The sequence below is a fragment of the Sceloporus occidentalis genome, unplaced genomic scaffold (assembly GCF_023333645.1).
Source record: "Sceloporus occidentalis isolate IW3139 unplaced genomic scaffold, rSceOcc1.0.p SCAF_21, whole genome shotgun sequence".
In the NCBI taxonomy this organism is placed as follows: Eukaryota; Metazoa; Chordata; class Lepidosauria; order Squamata; family Phrynosomatidae; genus Sceloporus; species Sceloporus occidentalis.
Window position 1 is genome coordinate 6,839,936 of NW_028317001.1, and position 27,092 is coordinate 6,867,027.

General features: G+C 41.7%; 2 protein-coding genes across 2 annotated transcripts in view; one reads left to right on the forward strand and one right to left on the reverse strand.

Annotated features, from left to right (window-relative positions):
* LOC149301502 (uncharacterized) overlaps positions 1–25,810 on the reverse strand; it is an 84,399-nt gene extending 58,589 nt beyond the window's left edge. Inside the window, exons 1-2 of the mRNA XM_089484017.1 lie at positions 25,721–25,810; positions 22,047–22,871 (exon numbers count right to left, since the gene is read on the reverse strand). Of these exons, the coding sequence (XP_089340143.1) occupies positions 22,047–22,871; positions 25,721–25,769 (874 nt within the window). The 5' untranslated portion in view covers positions 25,770–25,810. The remainder of the gene's footprint in view (positions 1–22,046; positions 22,872–25,720) is intronic.
* LOC149301504 (uncharacterized) lies at positions 818–8,664 on the forward strand. The gene is made up of 4 exons (XM_089484071.1): positions 818–859; positions 2,289–2,453; positions 3,960–4,080; positions 7,746–8,664. Exons 2-4 carry the CDS (start codon positions 2,379–2,381, stop codon positions 8,384–8,386), a joined length of 837 nt encoding a protein of 278 aa, XP_089340197.1. The 5' UTR covers positions 818–859; positions 2,289–2,378; the 3' UTR covers positions 8,387–8,664.
* Positions 25,811–27,092: the final 1,282 nt, after the last annotated feature.

Sequence of the window (27,092 nt, forward strand, 5' to 3'; positions counted from 1 at the left end):
TTTTGGTGTTGTTAAGATTTGGAAGTCTTGTTTGGGGACTTTTTCTGTTCTCACAGCCATCGGGTGCCATCAGGAAAACCTTTCTTTAGGATCAGAAATCCTGTTTGGGGTCCCTTCTGACTTTCATCCTCCATTTTGGGTTCCCTGAAGGCCTCAAACTGCCAACTGCCAAGTGCTGAGACTCAGGAGGCCATTTTGTGCTGCTTGTGACTGTGGGGAATAATGTTCCAGAACCTTCTCTGAGGCCTCAGTTGAACAGAGGCCTCTCTTTCTCTCCTGAGGCTCCAGAGTCAGAAGGAGGCCAGGCTCCTTGGGCCAAAGGGAAGGAAGTGTGTCCCTTTGTGCCTCTGGCCTTCCATTTTGGGGAAAAGGAAGGAAGGAAGGAAGGAAGGAAGGAAGGAAGGAAGGAAGGAAGGAAGGGGCCTGTGGGGTCTGAGGAAGGGAGGCAGGAACTCAGGTCCAGTGGGGAGGCTGGGCTTTGGGGGCTGGGAGAGAGAGGTGAGGAAAGAGACCCTCCCTTTGGGCCCTAGCTGGGGAGGGTCCACCAATCCTTGCCTCCCCCTTTGGGAAAGGAAACCCCCTCAGCCCCCTGGACTCACTCCTGCCACTCATTCCTAGAATGGCTGGGACTCAGAGGAGTTTCCTAGGCATTGTGACCTTCTGCCCTCCATGGCCATTGGCACTGACCTTTTCCCATTGCCTTCCCTCCCTCAGCCCTTGGACCTCCTCCTCCTTCGCACTCAGAGCAACCCTTCTCTAAGGCTGAGGAGACGGCCTCTGACCCAGGGAAGATCTGGCCATAAAGGACTACAGAAGAGCCCTTTGTGGGGCTGCAGGAATCAGTGTCCTTGTACTGAAGGTAGGTCTTTATTCCTGGAGCTGGAAGAGGACTTTGTTTAAATATTTCAGTCCAGGATTGTATGGAAAGGTTGCAGCTGAGAGAAAGAGCCCATGTTTTGCAAGCATAAAGCCCCAAATTCATTCTCTGGCAGCATTGTCTTTCCAGAAAGTGGAAATGAGATTTCCAGACCCAGACACACAGTAAGTCCTTTGTGTGGGGACTGTGTGTACGTGTTATTAGAGCTTTGTGAGATATTTGTTTCATGGAATTTACATATGATTTCGCTTCTCAAAAATGACCACAGTCCAGGGTGCAATGTTCCATCAAAGACCTATACATTTATAGACTTTTGTTTTTTCAAATGCACCGCCTTCAGCATTGTGCAGACTTTTTAAAAACATGCAAGGTAAAGTGAAGTGAATGTGATTTTGACAATAGGTTAATTCAGAAACAGTGCACACAAATGTACATGCATCAATTTCTGCGTGCCTTCAGGAAACAAAGAGAGGTGATGCACACCTCATGCTCCATCTCTGACCGAAATATAAACACAGCAGTTAAGCTCAGATAAATGGTCTTATTTGCAAAAATAAAATAATTATTTTCACCAGTGTGTAAATTAGGAGGGGCCATGATGAGGGGAGGCCATGGATCAGATCCTTAAGGTAATGCAGGTCTTATCCAGCCCAGGAGCTAGAGCTTCTCCACCTGGGACATAAAGCAGGTCTTCCTCCTTTTCCTCTGTGTGAAAGAGAAGTCAAATTCTCATCAGTGATGATGACACAGCCTGAAAAATTTGCATTCCTGCATTTAAAAATCTGAGGAGTCCTGAATCCTGTTGGTTAACCCTTGAGTGTAGACTCACTCAATCGATAAGTGACTGCTGATGTCCACATATAGATAAATCCAACTGATTCAGTGATTCTACTCTGATCAGGACTAAGCATAGGATACAGACTAGGATTTAGGCCAGCATGTGCCTGGAACAGGATATTCCCAAGCAAAGATGGCCAGGTAACATTTGGAAAGTGGACACTCTCCACATGGAAAGAGACACTCTCCAAATTGTGACTTTTCTGCATGCAGAAGGCTGCCATGGGAATTGGGTGCTCCCTTCCCATCAGCTCAATCCTCTGATGCCCCCTGATCCTGGGAGGAGGGCTGGTTACCATGGAAGGGAAGAAACTTGAGAAGAGAGAGCTCCTTTCCTGCCATGCCTGGCCAGGGGCTTCACTGGTCAGTGGAGTGCAACTGGTTTGGCCACTGGGAGAATGAGGGTCCACCCTGGTGGGAGAGTTGGGTGCGAGGTATTAGAGAAGCATCCAGCTGTGTTTCGGTATCCAGAAGGGAAGCATATGTGACCTGCATATGTCACCAGCTGATCTCTGTGACTGAGTGCTGCAGGGTTTCTTGCCAAACCAAGCCTAACCCTGGTCTCTTTTCTCAGGAACTTCATCTTGGCCCCCTTGTACACTGCTTTGGGGTATCTTTTGCTGGACGTGATCCAAGTGCAAGGCCACCAAGACCTCTCTACCTAATGGCCGACACAGGGGCCAAGCGGAGGGAGTTGGGCTCCAAGAGAAAGAGGTTGCTGAGGTACAACAACTCTTTTGTAAGTTGCCACCCTGACTATTAATTTCTTTTTTAAAAGTTTTTATTGAAAATATTAAAAATTACAAATGACAAAAAGACATATGACAATCCAATTACATTATCAAGCAAACCCTTTTATCTATTAGACTTATGAAGATTTCTTTAAATAAACTTCCTGGTTCTCCAGATCTCTCCAAAAATAAAAACCATTTTATTTTAACTGAACTCTTATCTCTTTACCAACTATTTATCAATGGCTTCTTAATACTTCTGAATAAAGGCTTGTATACCTGTTATCACGTTACTTTTCTATACTTTTTTCATTCCACCTTATACCATATACTGTGTTATCAATATCACCACTGTGTTGTTTATTTATTTTTCTTCATATATTTACCTTCATATGTTCTATATTTCATATTTTCCAATATCATTTCAACTCTTTTGGCATATTCTACAATACTCATCCCAAACATTCCATTCCTTAATATATTCCTTCCAAACATTCCACTCTTTGTAGAAATTATCTAATGATTTATTATTTACAAAGTAAGTCAATTTATTCATTTCGAAAAAATCTTAACATTTTCAATCCCCATTCTTCAATTGTAGGACATTCTTCTTTTTTCCATTGTTTTGCAAACACTGACCTTGCTGCTATTATAGCATAGAGAAGAATTTTCTGACTATTAGTTTCATTTGTGTCCCTGCTGGGCCACCTCATGAAAGCAAGCGGAGAACATACTGTCCCAGTGTGGCAGAGAGAGTCCTGGTTAATCCTCTGTCACCTCATTTTTTCAGGGGCTTTGAAAATGTCCTAGTTCTCTCTCCTCCTCCCACTTTCTCCCTTCAGTTCAGTTGCTGCAAAATGTGTTCCAAGTTCAAAAGATGTGTGCAGCTCAACAACTCAAAAGAGGAGAAGGGAGGAGAGAAGGGGCAGGGTCTTGCCCTTGCCAGGAGTTGGGGGCCAAGTCAAACTGCTGTACCTTTCCTCACTTTTGTGATCTTCATCATTAACAACTTTGGCCATCTTGACCCCCTTTTGGTGTTGCTTATCCAGATGTGTCTTTCTTTCCCCATCTCTGAAATGCTGAGGGATATGGAAGAATATCTCTGGGGCTAAATTGAGGGTGGGCCCAGTGGCCCTCAAGGCCAGAGTACTCCCCAGAACTGTTTTTTAAAAATGGAATTTGCCTCTCAAATTAGGTGAGATATGGCTAAATGCACTATAATTCATTGGTGACTAAATGTACTATACATGTCTGGATAGTCAGTATCTTAATCAATCAATAATATCCCAGAAATGGCCTAAATTATATTCTTTATTATATTGTATATTATATTGAAAGGGTTCAAGACAATCTGGATCTCAGAGGCTTTAGCTTTTTGCTTGCTTGCAGAATTTAAAGTTTATTTGCTGGACTGAATTCTGAAGTGTTGAAATAATATTTGCAATGCACCATGTGCTCCCCCCCCCCCCCCCTTTATTGGTCATTCTCTGGATGAGGGCTATTTTCTATTGCAGGTGACCTTTGCGGATGTGGCGATATATTTCACCGAGGAGGAATGGAAACTGTTGACAAAGAAGCAGAAACTTATGTACAGTTCTGTGATGATGGAGAATTATGAAAATGTGGCCTCTGTGGGTAAGGAAGCTGAATCCATTGCCCTTCCTGTGGAGACTGAGGGCCCTTTCATAATTCAATGTCAGAACGCTATAATTCCACTTTAGAATTATTGAATCAAAGAGTTGAAACAGACTGCAAGGACCATCCGGGTCAATCCTCTGCCATGCAGGAATAGAGAGATAGCCATCCCGTCTCTGTCAAAAAACCTGCAAAGAAAGAGCACCAAACTCTGAGGGAATATGGCGCAGTACAGACCGTCAACAAGCGGCATACCAGCACCGGTATTAGGGTTGGGAAGAGTGCATCATGTACATGCTCCCTAACCGTAATACATACCAGCAGCACCATAATGCCAGCGCCCTGTGTACATGGGCACTGCTATTATGATGTCACGCACGCACCATGTCTAAACCTGAAAGAGCTCCTTCTGGACACGCACCTCATTCTCACAGCCACCAAACGGCTGCGAGAATGATGGCAGGGAGAGAGGCCCCTTTCTGCCATAGCTCTGGCTCCCATGGTGTCCAGGGGCATGAAGCCCCAAGGACATCCATTTCCAGGCCACAGGGAAGCAGCATTTTGCCGCTTCTCCATGGCCTGGAATTGTGCTGGATTGGGGGCCTCTTGGCTGCCAGTATCGCTGCCCTGGCCCAAATCCTCAGTGGAAAGGGCCAGCTGCAGACCACCCCTTTTCCATGGTCAGTACTGGGCCTATATTCCACTGTTGAAGAGCTCTTACTGTGAGGAAGTTCCTCCTAAAGTTTAAGTGGAATCTCTTGTCCCTGTGGCTTGCATCCATTGTTCCATGTCCTTTTCTCTGAGTAGCAGAAAGCAAGCTGGCTCCATCCTGAATATGACATCTCTTCAAATATTTGAACAGGGCTGTCATGTCCCCTCTTAACCTTCTCTTCTCTAAAGTAAACATACCCAGCTCCCTAAGTGGTTCCTCAGAGAGCATGGTTTTCGGACCATTCACCATTTTGGTTTCCTTCTCTGGACATGCTCCAGCTTCTCAGCATTTGTTTGAATTGTGGTGCCCAGAACTGGACACAGGATTATTGCAAGTGAGCCCTACCAAAACAGAATAGAGTGGCATTATTATTTTCCTTGATCTTGACACTATACTCCTATTGATACAGCCTAGGATCACATTGGCCTTTTCAGCTGCTGCATCACACTGTTGACACATGCCCAACTTGTGCTCTACTACCATTCCTAGTTCCCTTTCACACATTATTTAATTGTCAAAACATATTCCTGTGGAATCTTGGAATTTTTAGTTTTAGTGAGGCACTATTGTTCTCCACTTTGTAAGGATATCCAACCCTAAACTGCTAATTCTGGAATTTTGTGGGAAGGAGCCATGGATATTAATGCTTTTTGCCCCTAAATGGTCCTCAGCCCATTCCTGAACAAGTTTCCTGGCTTTTGTTTCCACTTTTCCAGGCTCTGGAGAGGCTTTGTGGGAAAAAGGCCTCCCTTGGCCCTGCAATGGCCCAGAGAAGGCCCAGCAGTGCCAAATGGGCTCCACTTCCCCAAAGGGATGCTGTGGGATATTGAGGGGCAAAATATTATGCCATATTTTTAGGCGACACAATGTGGGGTTGCCTCAAGATCCTGTGGCAGCCAATGTGACTCTCCCCAATCCCCAACAGTAGTCCATCCCTGTCTTGGAGTTGTCTTAAAGCTGTTTTAAGGCTCTCCTTGAACCTCACCAAAATTGGAATCCAGGTCCCAGCCCCTTTATTCTGCTTTTCCTAATGCATTATTTGTAAATTGATTGTCCTGCCTTTCTCAAGAAATGAGTCTCAAAGTGTCCCTTTTGTGCATCACACTCTGTGGGTGTGTGTCTGTGATAGAGAGATGGAGGGAATGTGAAAAACAGAAAAGCAGGAAAGAGATGGTGAAGGTGAAATGCTGAAGCAGTGCAGATGCGCAAGAGTGAAGGCTGGAGAGCAGAGAGAGAAAGGGAAGGGGATCAGGCCTCTGGGAGCCAGGAGGGGAAGGCAGGAGCAAAGCCAGGATTGCCTAGCTCTGTGCAGACAGGAAGGGATCTCTAGGAAGGGCCAGGAGAGGGGCCTTGGGGATTGGGAGGCAGCCACCAACTCGACAGATTTTAAGACCTGAACTGGTGAGAACTGGTTCAGGCCCTTGTTTTCTAACATATTTAGCAATTATGAGCAATGTCTATGAAGACAGGAAAGAGGGACACAAAAAATTTCCTTTTTCTCTAATGTTTCTTTTCCAACCTGAGCTTGCTTAGCTCCATGGTTGATTCCAGAAGTGCTTTGTTACCTGAAATGCTGGAGTCTGGGGAGGACACCCGCAAGTGCTATGCTTTTAGGGGAATTTCATGCTTAGCTCAAAGCAGAGATTGGGGCAACAGTGATCTCGGGATTCATCCCAACTATATCAGGCCCCAAAGCACACAGAACTCCAAAGGCATTTCAAATAGGTTTCTGTGTTTTTTTTAAGGGGAAAGCAAAACACACACACACACACACATACATCTAAGTGTTCATGAACATACACAAGAACTAGGTAACAAAGGTGGTCATGGTGAATAATGCAAGGCTTTGCTAATGGTAATACATTACCTAGATGGAACTTGATTGCAATTGCTGAGGGTCCAGAATGGGGAGAGAAGTCAGTAACTCCCATGACAAGTGAGGCTGGCTAGTGTAGTGAGGTGTTTAGCAATGTAAACCAATGGAGTGTCTCTCTGCAACTGGACTGATGCTGAAGACTAGTCAGTTGGGGCTGATATTTATACTGAAATCGTTGCTTGGGGGCAGAAACAAAACATTCGAAAAGGTTTAAATTGCTTTAGAATGTTTCCTGGATGGGGAAAGAATTGTCTGAAACTGAATTAAATGCAGTGGGTCCTTGGTGGAAATTCTTCAGCCAAAAAGGATCATCACACTGGCTCTCAGGTCCTTCTTGGCTCTGAATTTGGGTTCCATTCACAAGCCAATGTATAGCACAATCTGAAGGCGACACTCCCAGAGATCAACAATAACATAGCAGAGAACAGAAGAAAATCTCCAGATATAGGTATTGGCAATGCACTGATTATTTGCCACACTTAAAAATAACTCATAGACACAGTTGATTTCCTCCAAGTCCTTGGAGGTTCTTTATCTTGAGTTGGAATAGAAAACAAATATGTACCAGCTCTCCTCACTGACTTCCATCAACTTCACAATCTCTTCTACACCCAACTCCAACCCACATCAGTCCGCATGTGAGCTGTATACTGTATTGGTTGTGAAGCATCTCCTTGTGTCACACAGCATGAAGCATCCTCTGCAGTTAGCTTGCATCATGCCTTAGGGTCTGGATCAGGACTCTATGGCCGTCTCACAAGATACGATGCCACTTTTCAATCAAAATAGTTTTACATATATTTAATGGAATTTTTTCAACTGCCTGATTTTCTGCTTTCACTGATTTCCTTATGGCAGTTTCCCTACAATCTCTTCTTTGCAAGCTCCTATAAGTAAGGATACAACCATTATATAGATTTGGGGGCATCCAGAACAGGGTCATGTCGGGTCACTCACACCAACTTTATTAATTTAACCTGAAATAGGGAGGGGTGAATGTAGGGCTAAATCTTGGAGTAACACCTTCCTCTCTTAACGCTGAGATTCAGTCTTCTCTGTCATTGTTCTCCTTTACAGAAGAACTTGTCAGTCGTGAGCGAATCCACACAACAAAGAAGTTACATAAATGCCATCACTGTGGGAAAAATTTTGCTTACAAGTCAGTCCTAGTCATGCATCGGAGAGTCCACACAGGAGAGAAGCCATACAAATGCCAGCATTGTGGGAAATGTTTTTCTTTGAAGTCAAACATAGTGACACATCAGAGAGTCCACACAGGAGAGAAGCCATACAAATGCCAGCATTGTGGGAAATGTTTTTCTCAGCAGTCACACCTAGTGAGACATCAGAGAATCCACACAGGAGAGAAGCCATACAAATGCCAGCATTGTGGGAAATGTTTTCCTCGGAAGGCACACCTAGTGACACATCTGAGAGGCCACACAGGAGAGAAGCCATACAAATGCCAGCATTGCGGGAAATGTTTTTCTTGGAAGTCAGTCCTAGTGATGCATCGGAGGGTCCACACAGGAGAGAAGCCACACAAATGCCAGCATTGTGGGAAATGTTTCTCTCAGAAGTCAGACCTAGCGAAACATCAGAGAGTCCACACAGGAGAGAAGCCATACAAATGCCAGCATTGTGGGAAATGTTTTTTTTGGAAGTCACAACTAGTGACACACAGGAGAAAAGCCACACAAATCCCAGAAGTGAACTAACATTATTTTTGTCAAGAATTGTGATGTTTTGTGTTAGGTGTGTCTGTCCGTATGTCTGTTTATGTTTTTAAATTTTATTTTGTTAGGTTTAGGTTCTAATTGCTATTAGTATATATCATTGCTTTAGTTTATAAGATTGACTGGGGATTATTGGTCGTGGTATAGGTTAGCTGAATAGAGGGGTGGGATTTGTTGCAGCTGGCTAGTATAGTTATGGCAATGATAGCTTTTGGAATTTGTGGGATGTTGGTTGATGAAAGTTAGAGGCCAGTATTAACAGAAAGGCTAGTCTATGGGAATGGCAAAAGGGGCCTTCTTACCTGTGGGGCATAGACTGTGGGTATTGGAGGTGGGGGCTAGGTTTGAAAGAGGGTGGAGTTTTAGGTTTTGGGGTTTAAATGTATTCTTTGGCTTGAGGTGGGCAGTTCTGACTTAAATGCTGAATTTCTGACTATGCGTTCTTAATAAAGTTCTTTGTTGTTTCAACACACTGTACTCATTGATGCACAGAAGTTCTGCATTTGCACAAAATCGACACTTTCTTCTTTCCTCAGGCCTTAGATCCTTTCCTAGCCACAAAAACAGAGGCAAACACACATAAATTTATACACACACACACACACACACACACAGAGAGAGAGAAAGAGCTATATGTACAAAGCAGAGCCTTCCCAGCCTTTCCCTCCTGGGTCCAGCTCTGTAGCTCGGGCTCCTTTCCGGAAGGAAGAAAGGAAAAAAGGAAGGAAGGGCGTACTCTTTCCCTTCTTCCAAAGGCCGACAGTGGAAAAAGCATCAGCAGCAAGGGCCTTTCGATCCCTGCGCATGCTGAGGAGGGGCCTTTGGGGCATCTATGCATGCACAGTCTGAGCCCCTGAAGCCATTACTGCCCTCACAGTCTATTCAGAGGGAGGGAGTGAAGTGGGGATAGCCCTCGTCCATTCAGAGGAATGGCTGGAGGGTCTTCTGGGGGAGAGTTGGGGTGTTGTAAGAAGGAAGGAAGCCCCTCTTCTTCCCCCAAAGAAAGGCAGGGGGCCTATCAGGCCTCCTGTTCTTCTTTCCTTCCCAGCTCCTCCTTGGGGGTTTCCTTGGGACCCAGGTACTTGGGGAAGGGGGTATAAATAATAAATAAATAAATAAATCTTTTATTTGTATCCCACTTTTCTGTGACAAGACAATCAAAGCGGCTCACAACACATTAAAATCCACATTTACAAAATTATGTCCCAAATTCCCCCCCTTAAAACAGGATTAAACATGTTAAAATATCTATTAAAAACACAATAAAAAATACAGCGAGGACAAACCAGTGGGCTAATACATGATGTGGGGGGCAGTCATTCTGTGGCCGGCACTTTTATTCAGGAAAGGCCTGCCGGAAGAGATCCATCTTGACAGCTTCTTTAACGTTGTCTAAGCTGGCAATTTGACGGATCTCGTCTCACAGACCGTTCCATAGTTTGGGAGTAATTGCAGAGAAGGCCCTGGTTTTTAAAGGCTGCAATAGATTCCTCCCAGAGGACCTGAGGGTGCGGGGCAGATTATGTGGGAGCAGGCGATCCCTCAAATAGGTTGGACCCAAGCCATGCAGGGCTTTAAAGGTTATAATAATAATAAGTTAATAATAAGTTTTATTTCTATACTGCTATTCCAAAATTAGATCACAGCGGTGTACAAAACATTCAATATGCAATACAAGATAAAAATGCAATGATCAATACTCAATTCATACAAAGGCTAATAAAACAATACAAAATACACATTCCATATTAAAACCGATAAAACACAATCACGCCAGCTGAAATATTTGAAGTTATCACACAATTATAGGGAAGGATCACGTTAACATGGGACTTCGGGGAAAGCTTGATGAAATAGAAAAGTTTTCAATCTCTTTTTAAAGAGATCTAAAGTGGAGGTGGCACAGAGATCCTCTGGAAGGGTGTTCTAGATCCCAGGTGCTGAGATGGAAAAAGCTCTCTGTGAGGTTGACTTATATCTGGAGGAAGGGATTTTCAGCAGATCCTTACCAGATGACCTGAGAGTGCGGGGCGGATTATATGGGGAGAGGCGGTCCTCCAAGTACCCCGGGCCCAAGCCATTTAGGGCTTTATAGGTCATAACCAACACCTTGTATTGTGCCCGGAAGCGAACAGGCAGCCAATGAAGGTCTTTCAGAATCAGTGTTATGTGGTTGGCCCTGGAACATCCAGAGACCAACCGGGCTGCCATATTTTGAACTATTTGAAGCTTCCGAGTTTGGTAGAAGGGTTGCCCCATGTAGAGCGCATTGCAGAAATCCAATCGAGAGGTTACCAGAGCATGTACCACAGTTTCAAGGTCCCCCCGGTCGAGGTAGGGTCGCAGCTGGCGTATCAGTCGAAGCTGATAACAGGTGCCCCTGACCGTCGCATCCACCTGAGAAGTCAAGTGGAGCAGCGAATCCAGGAGCACCCCCAGACTGCGGACTGTGTCCTTCAGGGGAAGCGTGACCCCATTCAGGACAAGTGGAAAATTACCTCACCCCGACCAGGAGAGCCTATCACAAGTACTTCCATTTTCTCTGGATTCAGACTGAGTTTGTTTTCCCTCATCCAGCCCATTACCAACTCCAGACAAGCATTTAGAGGAGAGATGCCAACCCTAGTCACTGCATCAGTCGGAGACACAGAAAAACATATTTGGGTGTCATCAGCATACTGATAACACCACGCCCCGTGTCTCCGGATGATCTCACCCAGCGGTTTCATGTAGATGTTACATAGCATGGGGGACAGAATGTCTCCCTGAGGGACACCAGATGTAAGTGCCCTCCTGTTGGAGCACACGTCCCCCAGCTGCACCATCTGGAATATACCCGAGAGGTAGGAACGGAACCACTGGAGTGCAGTGCCTCCGATTCCCAACTCCCCCAGGCGTTCCAGAAGGATACCATGGTTGATGGTATCGAAAGCCGCTGAGATGTCCAAAAGCACTAACAGGGACACGCTTCCCCTGTCCATGCCCAGACAGAGATCATCGACTAAGGCAACCATGGCCATCTCAACTCCATAGCCCGCCCAGAAGCCGGTTTAAAATGGGTCTAGAAAATCTGTTTCTTCCAAGATCCCATGAAGCTGGAGAGCAACCGCTCTCTCGATCACCTTTCCCAGGAAAGGCAGCAGTGATACCGGTCGATAGTTATTCCGTGATAGGGGGTCCAGGGAGGGCTTTTTTAGCAATGGTTTTACTATTGCTGTCTTTAGACTTGATGGAAATTGTCCCTCCCTGAAGAATGAATTAATTATACAGCAGAGCATGGAAGTAACTGCCGTTCCTCCTTGGGCTGCCAACCATGAAGGACAGGGATCGAGAGAGCAAGTCGTCTTCCTTACGCTTTGAAGAATCTTGTCCACTTCCTCGGTACTCACAAACTCAAAGTGATCCAATTTAATAGAGTCCACAAAGTCTCTGGATACCTCTCTTATAGGTTCTGGCAAAATACTGGCGTCGAGATCAGCCCTCAGCTGAGAGATTTTATCCGCGAAGAAGTTGTTAAATTCATCACAGCAGGCTATCGATGGTTCTAAAATAGGGTTCAGGGGAGGGGGCAGTTGAGTCAGCCTTGTAGTTGAGTAACCAACACCTTGTACTGTGCCTGGAAATGAATAGGCAGCCAGTGTAGAGATTTTAGGATGGGTGTTATTCGGTCACTCCTATTTTTTCCGGCGACCAGCCTGGCTGCCTCAGTGTCAACTAAGGAAGGCATCTACCCTCTGAATGAATGTCTTGAGAAAGTAAAGGTCTAGATGAGGAAAAACCGAATGAAGCTGAATCCAGATGAGACGGAGCTGCTCGTTGTTGGAGATCCTAATCCAGATATGGAGGTTTGTCACCTGCGATCCATCTGTGGATGGGGTCACACTTCCCCTAAAGGACTGTGTTTGCAGTTTAGGGGTGCTCCTGAATCCATCGCTCCAGACGTTGGCTCAGATAGATATGATGGCCATGAATGCCTGTTATTAGCTTCAGTTGATACGCTATCTGCACCCCTTCCTGGAACCTGAAGAACTGAAAACTGTAATGCACACACTGGTGATATCCCCCAACCCTGAAGCCAGGCCATCAATAACAGAGCAATACACAGATTAACATGGGAATCACTTCTCCTTACCCAGGATCACACAGTGTGTGTGTGTGTGTGTGTGTGTGTGTGTGTGTGTACCCATTCTCTTCCAGGTCAGCATTCTCTAAAGATGGCAGCCACAGATATCAGCGAAACGTCAGGAATAAACTCTTCTAGAACATGGCCACATAGCCCAAAAAAGTACTCCTGGTTTGATTTTTTTTTTTTAGCCAGACTCAAAATAGACCCGTTGAAGAGCTTCTCTTCGATACTTGAACCTCTCAACTTGTGTATAGGGAAGATATTACACATTATACTATTTCTAGATGAAATGAGATTCAACCATTACAGGTGGAACTGACTGGAAAGAAATCAAATCGGGGAAAATGTTTATAATGGAGTCTCAAAAATGTAATAATAACAATTTATTAACCTTTCCACTGCTATTTATAATTTTCCTGGAGGTACTGTTAAACAAAATAAGAGAAGATTAATCAATTGAAGGATTTAAACTGAAGGGGGAAGAGTATAAATTAGGTGCGTATGCAGACGATTTGGTCCTGACTATTTCAAATTCAGAAGAGAGCATTGAACATATTTTAAAAATATTAAAGAAATTTGGAAAAGTAGCAGGTTATCATGTAAATATAGAAAAAACAAGCATTTTGACGATGAATCTGAATAAAGAAGAAAGGAAGTCCCTACAAGAAAAATCAAGTTTCAATATAGTTAAATCAGTAAAATATTTAGGGGTAATATTAATATCAAAAATATAGAATTATTTAAGAACAACTATGAAACGATGTGGTATCAAATTAGATTTGGAAAAATGGGCTAAATTACATATTTCGTGGATGGGTAAGATAGCAATAATTAAGATGGCGGTGCTTCCCAAATTTTTATTTTTATTTCAAACTCTCCCAATAATTGGCAATGACTTGACTTTTAAGAAATGGGAAAAAGAAATTTCTAAATTCATTTGGGATAGGAAAAAAGCAAGAATAAAAACAAAAGTACTACAAGACTCAGTGGTTAGAGGGGGTCTTGCCCTCCCAAATTTAAAATGGTATTACCATGCCTGTGTGTTGGATTGGGTATTGGACTGGGTTAAACTTCAAAATAAAAGAATAATACATTTGGAAAAAATGGATTTAAAATTTGGGATTCACGGATACTTATTCTACAACAAAATTAAGATAGATGCAAATTTTAATAATCACATAATCAGGAGAATCCTTTTAAGAATTTGGAAAACATACAGGAATAGATGGTGTCCCCAATTACCACTTTGGACCTCGTCTAATGAGGCACTATTTAAGAGAGAGGAATTGGAAAAAAAAATCCCTGGGTGGCATATAAGGATATCTCTAAACTTCAAGAATGGGAGAGAGTTATGAAAACTCAGGAAGAGTTGATTGAAGAAGGCTTCTCATGCAACTGGTTCACCTACAGACAGTTGAGGGAGAGATTTCTAACGGATATTAAGGTGGAATTGGTTCGGTCGAGAGAGAATTAGAAAAAATAATAGAAGACCACACAAAACAAATTTCCAAATTATACAATTTAATTAGAAAGTATGAATTAGAACAAGAAACAGTCAAGGAATTTATGATTAAATGGGCACAAGATTTGAAGGAACGGATTCAATTGGAACATTGGGAAAATTTGTGGCAGACAAAAATTAAATATACACAACGTGTAATGTTAAAAGAAAATGTATACAAAACAATGTATAGGTGGTATTTAACACCATATAAAATATCAAAAATGTGTTGGAAATGCAAAACAAAAGTAGGAACATACTTACACCGTTGGTGGGGCTGTAGTAATTTAGAAAAATATTGGAGGAAGATACATAGAGATTGGAAAAATAATTAAGGTTAGAGAAAAAGCCGGACCTAAGCTGTATCTCTTAATCTTGACAGACACTTTAGATTTGGATAAAGAAAATGAAAAATTGCTTTTCTTTCTGATCGTGGCGGCAAGAGTATCATTCGCCAAATATTGGAAAGTGGAGGAAAGTCCGAGGATAGATGAATGGAGACTGAAAGTCATGGATTATTTAGAGATGGACAAACTGACTACACTACTCAGGAAAGGCACCTTGAATAAATTTTACCAAGTATGGAAACCTCGGAAGGAATACTTAGAGAGAGAAAAAGCGGTTACAATACAGACGGGGCTTGAAGTATAAGCGAACAGTATATGAAGGAGAAATTAGTTCCGGGGGGTAACACTCTAAAGGGGTAATTAAAGGAAGTTTAGGATTCCATATTAATAGGAAAAGGATTCTATGGAAAGTCATAAAAGAAAAAAGATAGGAGCTAGTGGATGTAGTTTAGGAGGTAATGGAGGATAATGGTAATTAGCCTTAGGAAGAGATAGGTAGAATTAGATAATATAGTAGTATTCAAAGATGTACATAATGTATATATCAGAAGTAATTTAGGATGGGTATGTTTTATTATCTGTTTTTGAAAAGGATCTGTAGATATCAATGATTGTAATTTCTCATAAATAAAGGATATTTGAAGAAATTTTAAAAAATTAAGCTTTCAGAAAGTTAACAACAAACCATGAGGAAATGCAAGAATATAGATCTATAGGCATTTCAATGTTGCATTTACTATTGTTATTGGATTTAATGTTGTGCTTATTCCTCTGTGATTGTCTGTACAATATGATTCTATTTTTTATTATTATTAAATTTTTTATTGAAAATTAAAAACACACAACAACAATAACAAATGTATCTCGGTACAGACTCACTAGTCCTTATATCGAGTTGTACATCAAGAGGAAATTGGACAGAGCAGAGATCTAGAAAGGATTACGTAACCCAAGGGGGAAGATATACATGTACAGATATATATATACATATATATATTTACGTGTTGGAGAAGTGAGTCTTTCTCTATTCCCATAAAGTTTAGATGTTGTATCTTATCTTCTTTCTTTAGTGTTTTTGTTTCCCCTTTACCTCTTGTCTTCCGTTACATCCCTCCTTGTTCCTTCTGTTTTAGTTGAACTCCTTCCCACTGTTACCTTCTACTTCTTCCATCCTCTCCTTAGATCCCTTCTTCTCTTCCTCCCGTCTAATTACCTTCACCACTCCTCTTCTCTCCTATCTTTACTACATACACTCACCTTCCAACACCTACTTTACCTTCATTCATTCATTCTCTTCCCTCTTCCACTCTTCCACCATCTCTCATCCCATTCTTACCAGACTTCTCTCTCTGATCCTATTGGGTATAGTTGTTTTTGTTTTCCACCCTTTTGAACTTACTTCAGATTTATGATATCGTTATTATTTTCCTTTCAAAGGTCCATCCACAGCGATGGTATGATTTCTAAATCTTCCCTTTCCGCTTATTCTTGATCTTACTGCTATCTATTTATTGATCCTATACGTAATTCATTTTAAACCCATCTAATATCTTTTATTATTTTAGGTCGTCGAGATTTTTTGTTTCGTCTTAACTCTCCAACTCTTATAATCTACTAGAAATGATATGTGTACTCTACTATTTTATTTATTACTATTACTTACAAAAGCTAATTGTTGCTATCTTTCCCCATTCCTTGTTCAAACTTTCCAAAACCTTCGCCCATTCTTCATTTACTTCCTCTAGAGATTGATTTCTGAGCAATTGTGTCATTTTATCCATTTCTATTGCATCATAAACTTTCATTAGCCAGTCTTTTTTGCTTGGAAACTTTTTCCCTTTCCATTTTTGCGTTAGATCCAATCTCGCCATTGATATTAGATAATACAAAACCTTCCCATGTCTTCTGTCTACATCCTCTTCCCACATATTTAATAGGAAAGTTTCAGGGAGAAATTTGATTTTTGTTGGTAGAGTCAGGTTTATCGTCTCGTATACCTTTTTCCAGAAATTCTTAACTAATTTACATGACCAGAGGCAATGATATAAAGTTCCAGGTTCTTTTTGGCATTTCCAGCATAAATTGTTTGTTGATTTATAAATCTTGGATATCTTTTCTGGCGTTAAGTACCACCGGAAATAGGTTTTATAATAGCTTTCTCTCAAATTATGTGAGGCCGAATATTTTAATCTCTTTTTCCACACCGCTTCCCATCTATCTAAATTTAGAGGATAACCAATATTTTTTGCCCATTGTATCATATTTTCTTTTATTACTTCTTCTTCTTGCTGCCAACTAAGCAATAATTTGTAAAATTCTGATATCCATTTTGGGTTTTCTTTTTCTATTATTTTCCCAAATTCATTAGATTCGGCCTCAAAATTTGCTATTTTGGAATCCACTTTGAATCTTTCTCTTATCTGCCAGTATCTAAACCAATCTAATTCTATCCCTTCCTCAAAGAGTTCCTTTTGTGTTTTGAATTCTACACTTTCCTTTTTGTCTTTTTTAAATAGTTTTGAATATGTTAGCCATTCTGTTTTTTGTCTCGTTTCTGATTTTTGAATAGCTTCCTGGGGGGAAAGCCAAGTAGGAAATTTTGCCATAATTCTAAATTTATATTTATTCCATGTTTTGAGTAGTGACCTTCTAATGTAATGTAAATTAAAATCTTTATTTGCTTTTATTTTATCGTATCCCAAATAAGCATGCCATCCAAATATTACTTTGTCACCCTCGATCTCTAATAGTTCTTCATCTTTTAGCAAAATCCATTCTTTGATCCACATTAAACTGCATGCCTCAAAATATAATTTTAAATTTGGTAGGCCTAATCCACCTCTCTCTATTGAGTCTTGCATTGTTTTTAATCTAATTCCAGGTCTCTTTTTTTGCCAAATAAAATGACTTAAATCTCTTTGCCAGATTTTGAAAAAAATGTCTTTGATTACGATTGGGAGTGTTTGGAATAGATATAAAATTTTCAGAAGAACCATCATTTTTATTGCTGCTATTTTCCCCATGAATGATAAATTTTATTTTCTCCATTTCTCCAATTTCAATTTAATTTCTTTCCATGTTTTTTTATAGTTAATGTCGAATAGCTCATTCAGATTGTTAGATATTGTTATTCCTAAATATTTTGTGTTTTTTTCTATTTTAATCTTTAACATTTCTGATAATTTCCTTTCTTTGTCTGGAGACATGTTTTTAGTTAATATCGTGGATTTATCTTTATTTAGCTTACAACCTGTTATTTCTCCAAATTCTTCAACTTTTTTTACTAATTCTATTGCGCTTTTACACGGGTCATTTTAAAAAATTACAAGGTCAACGGCGAAAGCCCGCACTTTGTATTCGTGGTTTTTTTATTTTTAAACCTTGGATATGGTCATTATTCTTGATCATTTTAATCAGTCTTTCAATTGTAAGTATAAATAATAACGGGGAGAGGGGACAGCCCTGTCGTGTACCCCTGTTAATTTTGATAAAATTGGATTTTTCGCCGTTCACCATAATTCTTGCTTTTTGGTCTTTATATATTTCTCTAATCCATCCTATACACTTGGTGCCTAATTCCAATTTCCCTAAAATTTCAAAAAGTGTCTCCCAACAAACTGTGTCAAATGCTTTTTCTAGATCTACTAATAATAAGCCTAATTCTCTTTCGTTGTGTTTTTCATAGAATTCCAATATGTTTAATACTAATCTTGTGTTTTCTCTTATTTGTCTGTTGTTGTCCATTGTTCTGGTTCCGTGTTCCAGGTGATGCTGGAGAAGAGTCCCTGCCTCCAGGGGAACCAGAGGCTGCAGGCGATGAGGAGAGGGACTCCTTGCCCAATGCATCGCTCACCTGGAGGGCCAGCACCAGGAAGGCCAGTCCCCCCACCTTCACAAAGGCCCCATTCCCACTCCCTCATTTGCCCTGGATAGAACTGGGCAGATCCGGGTTCCCCCATATTGAATCTCCCCGGAAACAAGTTCCTACTACCCTTGACCTCAATCAGGGGAATCAACCCCCTGAACTTGACCCGATCATGACCGGGGCTGAGTTCATATTTGCCGGTAGCAGGGAAGAGCCAGTTGTTTTCAAAAAGAAAGGGTCAATAGTCCACTTTCAGTAAAGCCACGCTAGGGGGGATTTGCCCTGGATCTCTTGCGCAAGCCCCTGATCAAGTTGTGTTATAATCAGCGTGAGTGTGTACTTCCAACTTTTAAACTGGTTTGGGAACCAGGGTAAAATGTAGTCTGAATGGCCCCTACATTTAAGGGTGAAGGGAGCAAGAAACAACAAGCAAAGTCTAAACACTTCCTTTGACCATTGCAGCGTTGGAGCGTGTCGCCACCCTCGAACTGTCAATGGCTCACCTGCAGCAAGGCCAGGAGCAGCACAGAATGTGGCTATACAACTCGGTGTGTGGTGCTCCCCACAACAATGATGTGGGTCTTCCTTTTTTGACTTTCAAAAATGTTTATTACACTGAGATATTCCCATGATAGTATTTAAATTACCAAATATCGACCAAACATTAACTATTAATTTAACGGAGTGTTATCATCCGTTTCTTCAAATGTTTTAAGACAACTCTGTTCCATTTCTAAATATCCTTTTGATCTCCCTCTTAGTAAGGCAGAAACTATATCCATATTTCTAGCTTCATGTATCTTAATCAACCAATCTTCGATAGAAGGAGTAATTGTAGATTTCCAAACTTGAGCAAATAAGATCCTTGCACATGAGACCATATATAAAACAAGTCTATTGTATTTTACTGACTTTATGTTGTGTGTCATGTTTAGTAAAAATAAATTGGGTTCAAAGGGAATATTTATATCCAGAATGTTTTGGATGCTTCCATGAATCCTTTGCCAGAATCCTTGAGCTTTAATGCATGTCCACCAATATGAAAGAAGCTTCCCTCAGGTTCTCCGCATTTCCAGCACTTAGTATTGCCAGCTTTGTATCTCTGGTGTGTTTTTTGGGGGTTAGATACCACTTGAATAACATTTTGATATCATTTTCTTTATACAGTGGTGCCTCGGGTTACGAAATTAATTCGTTCCGCTGTCAATTTCGTAACCCGAAAGGCTTTCGCAAGCCGAATCCCCATAGGCGCTAATGGGGAAAAGCCGCTTTTTGGTGCGAAATCGCGCCGAAAAGCACCAAAAGTTTTTTCGTAACCCGAAAAAACTTTCTTAACCCGAAACAGTTTTTTTAAATTAATTTTTTTCGTATCCTGAAAATTTCGTAACCTGGGTAATTCGTATCCCGAGGTACCACTGTACTTTTGGCACAGAGTGAATTTATTTGTTCCTTTCCATGATTTTCCCCATTCCTCTATAGTTATAGTTTTATTTATATCACCTGCCCATCTTACAATGCTGTGTTTAATAATTTCATCTTCTAGGTCTCTTTCTTTTAATAGTTTATAATATTTAGATATGTGTTTACCTTTTTTATCCATCATAATTTTATCTATTTCACGGTTATCCATCCTTAACCCAGGAGCTTTATTGTCTGCCTTAAAACAATTGTTTAATTGGTTGTATAAAAACCAATTCTTCATGTTTCCTTTTTCATTAAGTTCTTCCATAGATTTCATATTGTATTTTCCTTCTGGTGTTTTCTTCATTAAATCTCCGTTATCTTAGCCATGGAGCATCTTTGTCCTTTGTTCTATTGTAATAGGCTTCTTGCAATGACACCCAAAACTGATGTCTTATTTTATACCATACTTTAAGCAATGATCTTCTTATAACATGATGGTTAAAAGCATTATTATCTTTTCGTTTTCTATACCACATATATGCATGTATACCAAGATTCAGGTTAGCTTTTTCTATATTGAATAAATTCTTGTTTTCTAATTTGAACCATTCTTCTAACCATTTGAGACAAGCTGCATAATACAGCTTAAAGTTTGGTAAGTTACATCCCACCTTGAAGCAAAGATCATTTACTAAGGCAACCATAACAGTTTTGACCCCGTATCCCATCCTGAAGCCAGTTTGAAATGGGTCCAGATAATCTCTCATCCAAGACTGCTTGGAGATGAAGAGCAACTGCCCTCAAAATTATGTTGGTTAGAAATGGAAGACGGGAGACTGGTCTGTAATTGTTCATCTCCAAGGGATCTAGGGAGCGTTTTCCCATAAATGGCCGTAACACCGCTTCTTTTAAGCATGATGGAAAATAGACCTTCCTAAGAGATGCATCTATGATATATCTCGGGCAATATATGAAGGGCAAGGGTTGAGAGGGCAAGTTCTCCTCTTCACACTTCCAAGGAGCTTGTCCACGTCCTCAGTACTCAGATTCAATTTGATCCACTATGATCTTACTCACAGTCACTGGACGCCTCACTTACAGCCTCTGCAATAATGCTGACGTCCAATTTGGCTCTTATCTGAGAGATATTATCTGTGATATAGTCATTTAAACCATCATAGTGAGCTGTGGATTCTGAGGGGAAGGTGCCTGGGTCAGATCCCAGAAAGCTTCAGCAGTCCCTTTATGCTTCTCTTCCCTTGGCACGTTCACTCCTTTATTCCTTCCTTCTTCTCTTTTAACATAGATCCCTTCAAGGGGGCCCAAGGCCCTTTCAGCATGGTCCCCGAACTGGGGGGTTCCTCCAAATGACCAAGGGCTCTCCCCACTTCCCTCCCTCACAGCAGGCTGCGAGGGCAGCAGCTTAAGGGGCTGAGAGTGTGTATGCGCAGATGCCCTAAAGGCCGCTCCTGAGTATGTGCAGGGATTGTAAGGCCCTTGCTGCTGCTGCTGTTTATTCCACTGTAGGCCTTTGGAAGAAGGGAACAACTATTACCTTTTTTTCCTCCTTCCGGAATGGAGCCCAAGCTGCGGAGCTGGGCTCAGGAGGGAAAGTCTGGGAAGGCTCTGCTTTGTACATATAGCTCTGTCTTTTTGAGAGTGTGTGTGTGTGTGTGTGTGTTTGCCTCTGTTTTATGGCTGGGAATGGAGCTGAGGACTGAAGAGAGAAGAAAGGGTCAGTTTTGGGCAAATTCAGAACTTCTGTGCATCAAAGAGTCCAATGTGTTGAAACAGCAAAGAACTTTATTCAGAACACATAATCAGAAATTCAGCATTTAAATCAGAACTGCTCTCCCAAAGCTAAACAATACATTAAAACCCCAAAACCTAAAACATCACCCTCTTCCAAACCTAGCCCCCACCTCCAATTCCCACAGTCTATGCCCCACAGGTAACAAGGCCCCTTTGCTATTAGCAGAAACTAGCCCTTTCTGTTAATACCTGCCCCCAACTTTCTTCAGCCAACATCCCACAAATTACAAAAGCTATCATTCCAAAACTATTCTAATCAGCTGCAACAAATCCCACCCCTCTGTCTAGCTAACCTATTCCACCACCCATAATCCCCAGTCAAGTTTATGAACTAAAGCAATAATCTATACTAATAGAATTAAAACCTCAACTTAACAAAATATAACTGAAAAACATAAACAGACATATGGACACACAAACCTAACACACAAAATCACAAGGACCTTTTCTTATCACCACAGGATTAAAAATATATTCTTTGTAATGCTTCTTTACAAATATAATGTTCGTTCAATTCTGGGATTTGTGTGGCTTCTCTCCTGTGTGGACTCTCTGATGTTTCACTAGGTCTGACATTGAAGAAAAACATTTCCCACAATGCTGACATTTGTATGGCTTCTCTCCTGTGTGGACTCTTTTATGTATCACTAGGTCTGACTTCCAAGAAAAATCTTTCCCACAATGCTGGCATTTGTGTGGCTTCTCTCCTGTGTGGACTCTCTGATGTCTCACTAGGTGTGACCTCCGAGGAAAACATTTCCCACAACGCTGGCATTTGTATGGCTTCTCTCCTGTGTGGACTCTCTGATGTGTCACTAGGTCTGACTTTGAAGAAAAACATTTCCCACAACGTTGGCATTTGTATGGCTTCTCTCCTGTGTGGACTCTCTGATGTCTCACTAGGTTTGACGTTGAAGAAAAACATTTCCCACAACGCTGGCATTTGTATGGCTTCTCTCCTGTGTGGACTCTCTGATGTTTCACTAGGTCTGACTTCTGAGAGAAACATTTCTCACAATGCTGGCATTTGTATGGCTTCTCTCCTGTGTGGACTCTCTGATGTGTCACTAGGTCTGACTTTGAAGAAAAACATTTCCCACAACGTTGGCATTTGTATGGCTTCTCTCCTGTGTGGACTCTCTGATGTCTCACTAGGTGTGACCTCCGAGGAAAACCTTTCCCACAACGCTGGCATTTGTATGGCTTCTCTCCGGTGTGGACTCTCTGATGTGTCACTAGGCTTGACTTCTGAGAAAAACATTTCCCACAATGCTGGCATTTGTATGGCTTCTCTCCTGTGTGGAATCTTTGATGCTTTACAAGGACTGACTTGTAAGCAAAATATTTCCCACAATGCTGGCATTTATGTGACTTCTTTCTTGTGTGGATTCTCTCGTGACTGACAAATTCTTCTGTAAAGGAGGACAATGACAGACAAGACTGAATCTCAGTGTTAAGAGAGGAAAGTCTTGTCCCAAGATTTAGCCCCACGTTCACCCCTCCCTATTTGAGATTAACTTAATAAAGTTGGTGAGAGTGACCTGAGCATGACGCTGTTCTGGATGCCCCAAATCCATATAATGATTGTATCCTTACACATAGGAACTACCAAAGAAGAGATTGAAGGGGAACTGCCATGAGGAAATCAGTAGAAGCAGATAGTCAGGCAGTTGAAATATATACCATTAAATATATGTAAAACTATTTAATTGAAAAGTGGCATCATTTCCTGTGAGAATGCCATAGAGTGTTGAGTCAGAGCACATGGCATGATGCAAGCTAACTGCAGAGGATGCTTCATGCTGTGTGGCACCAGGAGATGACTCACAACCAATACAGTATACAGCTCACATGCGGATTGATGTGGGTTGGAGTTGTGTGCACAAGAGATTGTGAAGTTGATGGAAGTCAGAGAGGAAAACTGGTAAATATTTGTTTTCTATTGCAACTCAAGATAAAGAACCTCCAAGGACTTGGAGGAAATCAACTGTGTCTGTGAGTTATTTTTAAGTGTGGAAAGTGGTTAGTGCATTGCCAATACCTATATCTGGAGATTTGCTTCTGTACTCTGTTATTGTTGAGCTCTGGGAGTGTTGCCTTCAGACTGTGCTATACATTGGCTTGTGAATGGGACCAGAATTCAGAGCCATGAAGGACCTAAGAGCGGGTGTGACAATCTTTTTTGGTTGAAGTATTTCTACCAAGCACCCATTACATTCATTTCAGTTTCAGACAGTACTTTCCCCACCCAGGAATCATTCTAAAACATTTTAAACCTCTTCGAATGCTCTGTTTCTGCCCCCAAGCAACAATTTCAGTATAAATATCAGCCCTAACTGGCTGTTCTTCAGCGTAAGTCCAGTTGCAGACAGACAGTCCATTGGTGTACATTGCTAAACACCTCACTACACTCGCCAGCCCCAGTTGCCATTGGAGTTACTGACTTCTCTCCCCTTCCTGGACCCTCAGCAATTGGGATCAAGATCCATCTAGGTAATGTATTACCATTAGCAAAGCTTTACACTATTTACCACTCCCACCTTTGTTACCCAGTTCTTACGTGTGTGCGTGAACACTTATATGTGTATATGTGTGTGTATGCATATATTTTGCTTTTCCCCTAAATAAAACACAAAAACCTATTTGAAATGCCTCTGGACTTCTGTGTTCTTTCAGGCCTGGTATAGTTGGGATGAATCCTGAGGTCACTGTTGCCTCAATCTCTCCTTTGAGCTAAGTATGAAATTCCCCTAAAAGCATAACATTTGGGTTTGTCCTCCCCAGACTCCAGCAATTCGAGTGACAAAGGGCCTCTGGAATCAACCATGGAGCTAAGCAAATTCAGGTTGGAAAAGAGACATTAGAGAAAAAGGAACTTTTGTGTCACCCTTTCCTCTCTTCATAGACATTGCTCATAATTGCTAAATGGAACCCTTAATATGTATGAAAACAAGGGCCTGATTTCGAGTTCAGTTCTTAGGTTCAGTGCTCTACATGGGGCTACCTTTGTTCCAAGTTCGGAAGCTTCAGTTAGTTCAAAACGCGGCAGCCAGATTGGTCACCAGAACATCTAGGTCAGACCATATAACACCAGTATCCCTACATTGGCTGCCAATTAGCTTCTGGGCACAATACTAAGTTTTGGTTATTACCTTTAACAACTTCTCACAGAGCGTAGACAGCCATGGCCCCCAAGTTATGGAACAACTTACTGAACGAGATCTGTCTTATCACCACCTTGGATGCTTTCAAGAAAGCACTTAAGACGGATCTCTTCTGGCAGGCTTACCCACTTGTAAAGAACTTAAGGAAAACTAGTCAGTTAAGAGCCTCCACAACTGCTTCCTTTCCCCAAGCCGTTCTAGGCCCCATTATACTTACCAACTACTTAAAACTACTAGCATTTAAACTACTAACAATCCCCCCTAAACACCAATACCATTCTGGATGAACCACAGAAGTTGGTTCTGACAATTGGCAGTTTACAATGCGGTATTAAGAATCCTTATAAAGTGGAGAGCAATAGTGCCTCACTGACCTACAACTTAAAATATTCTACAGGATGTTTCTATCACAATTAAACTACGCTTGAAAGGGATCTAGGACTCCTAGTAGACCACAAGTTCAACATAGGCCAACAATGTGATGTGGCGGCTAAAAAGGCTACATCAATATGAGTATAGTTTCTAGATCAAGGGAAATAATAGTGCCACTCTATTCAGCTTTGGTCAGGCCTCACTTGGAATAATCCTGTGTCCAGTTCTGGCCTCCACAATTCAAAAAGGATGTTGACAAGTTGGAACATGCCCAGAGGAAGGCAACCAAAATGGTGAAGGATCTGGAAACCATCAAGCCTTATGAGGAGCAGCTTAGAGAGCTGGGTATGTTTACCATGGAGAAAAGAAAGTTAAGAGTGGATATGATATCCATGTTTAAATATTGGAAAGGGTCGTATTGAGGATGGAACAAGCTTGCTTTCTGCTGCTACAGAGAAAAAGAGACACCACAATGGATGCAAGTCACAGAAAAAGAGATTTCACCTAAACATTAGGGGGAACTTTGGGACAGTAAGAGCTCTTTGACAGTGGAATATACTCCCTTAGAGTTTGGTGGAGTCCTCTTCTTTGGAGGTCTTTAAACAGAGGCTGGATGGTGTTTGGAATGTGTATTCCTGCATGGCAGAAGAGGGTTGAACTGGATGGCCCTTGTGGTCTATTCCAACTCTATGATTCTATAATGCTAGTGGATTCCGGTTCCTTACCCACAGAGGCCACGTTCTCATAATTCTCCATCATTATATGATTGTACATAAGTCTCTGTTTCTTCGACAACAGTTTCCATTCGTCCTCAGTGAAATATACTGCCACATCTGCAAAGGTCACCTGCAACAGAAAATAGCCCTCATCCACAGAGTGACTAAGCAAAAGGGGAGGAAAGCACATGGTGCATCCAAATATTATTTGATCACTTTAGAATTCAGTCCAGGAAATAAACTTTAAATTCTGTCAGCCAGAAAAAAGTTACTGCCTTTGAAATCCAGTTTGTCTCGAAGCTTTTCAATATAATATATAATATACACTATAATACACAATATAATTGAGAACATGTTTGGGATATTGATGATGGATTAGGATACTGACTATCCCAACACATACAGTATATTTAGCCACCAAAGAATTGTGGTGCATTTAGATATTTTTTGCCACATTTGAGAGGCAAACATCATTTTTAATAACTGTTCTGGGGAGCACTGTGGGCTTGAGGGCCACTGGGCCCACCCCATATTTAAATGCAGAGATGTTCTCCCACAGCCCCCAACATTTCACAGATAGGAAAAGCAAGACACATGTGGACAAGCAACACCAAAAGGTGGTCAAGATGGCCAAAGTTGTTTATGAGGAAGTTCACACATGCTAGGAAGTGCACAGCAGTTTGCTTTTGCTTCAGCCTCCTGGGAAGGGCCATACCCTCCTTCTTTCCTCTTCTCTCCCCACTTTTGAGTTGATGTGGTGCAAACCCCTTTGCACTCCTTATGCAGAAATTGAAGTGAGCTGAAGAAGAAGGAAAGTGGGAGGAGGAAAAAGAACCCAGGACATTTTAAAAGCCCCCAAAATAATGGGGTGACAGAGGATTAACCAGGACTGTCTCTGCCAAACTCGGGCAGTATTTTATTTGCATCCTTTCATAAACTGGGACAGCAGAGACACAGATGAAGCTAATAGGATAGTGACTCACCAAAGAGTTGTTGTACCTCGGCAGCCTCCTTCTCTTGGAGCCCAACTCCCTCTGGTTGGCCTCTGTGTTGGCCATCAGGTGGGCAGAGGTCCTGGTGGTCCTGCACTTGGGTCACTTCCAGAAAGACAGGCCCCAAAGACGTGTACAAGGAGTCTGAGATGACGCTCCTGAGAAAAGGGACCAGGGTTAGGATTGGCTTGGCAAGAAACCCTGCAGCACTCAAAGACACAGAGAACAGCATCCTCCTGGTGACATACGCAGATGACATATGCCTCCTTTGGGCCAATGCAGAGGTGGGCATCCCTTTCCTCCCTCTGCACCAAACAAAGCCCCCTGGACCTAGCATAGATTCACTGCAGCTCCCCTTCACAACAGATATTCCATGCCTTCTTAGAGTG

Excerpts from the sequence above, each read along its gene's own strand:
- LOC149301504 (XM_089484071.1), top strand. The coding sequence starts at position 2,379 with ATGGCCGACACAGGGGCCAAGCGGAGGGAGTTGGGCTCCAAGAGAAAG. Across the intron at positions 2,454-3,959 it reads TGAGGTACAACAACTCTTTT|GTGACCTTTGCGGATGTGGC; the intron begins GTAAGTTGCCAC and ends TTTCTATTGCAG. Across the intron at positions 4,081-7,745 it reads TGAAAATGTGGCCTCTGTGG|AAGAACTTGTCAGTCGTGAG; the intron begins GTAAGGAAGCTG and ends TCTCCTTTACAG.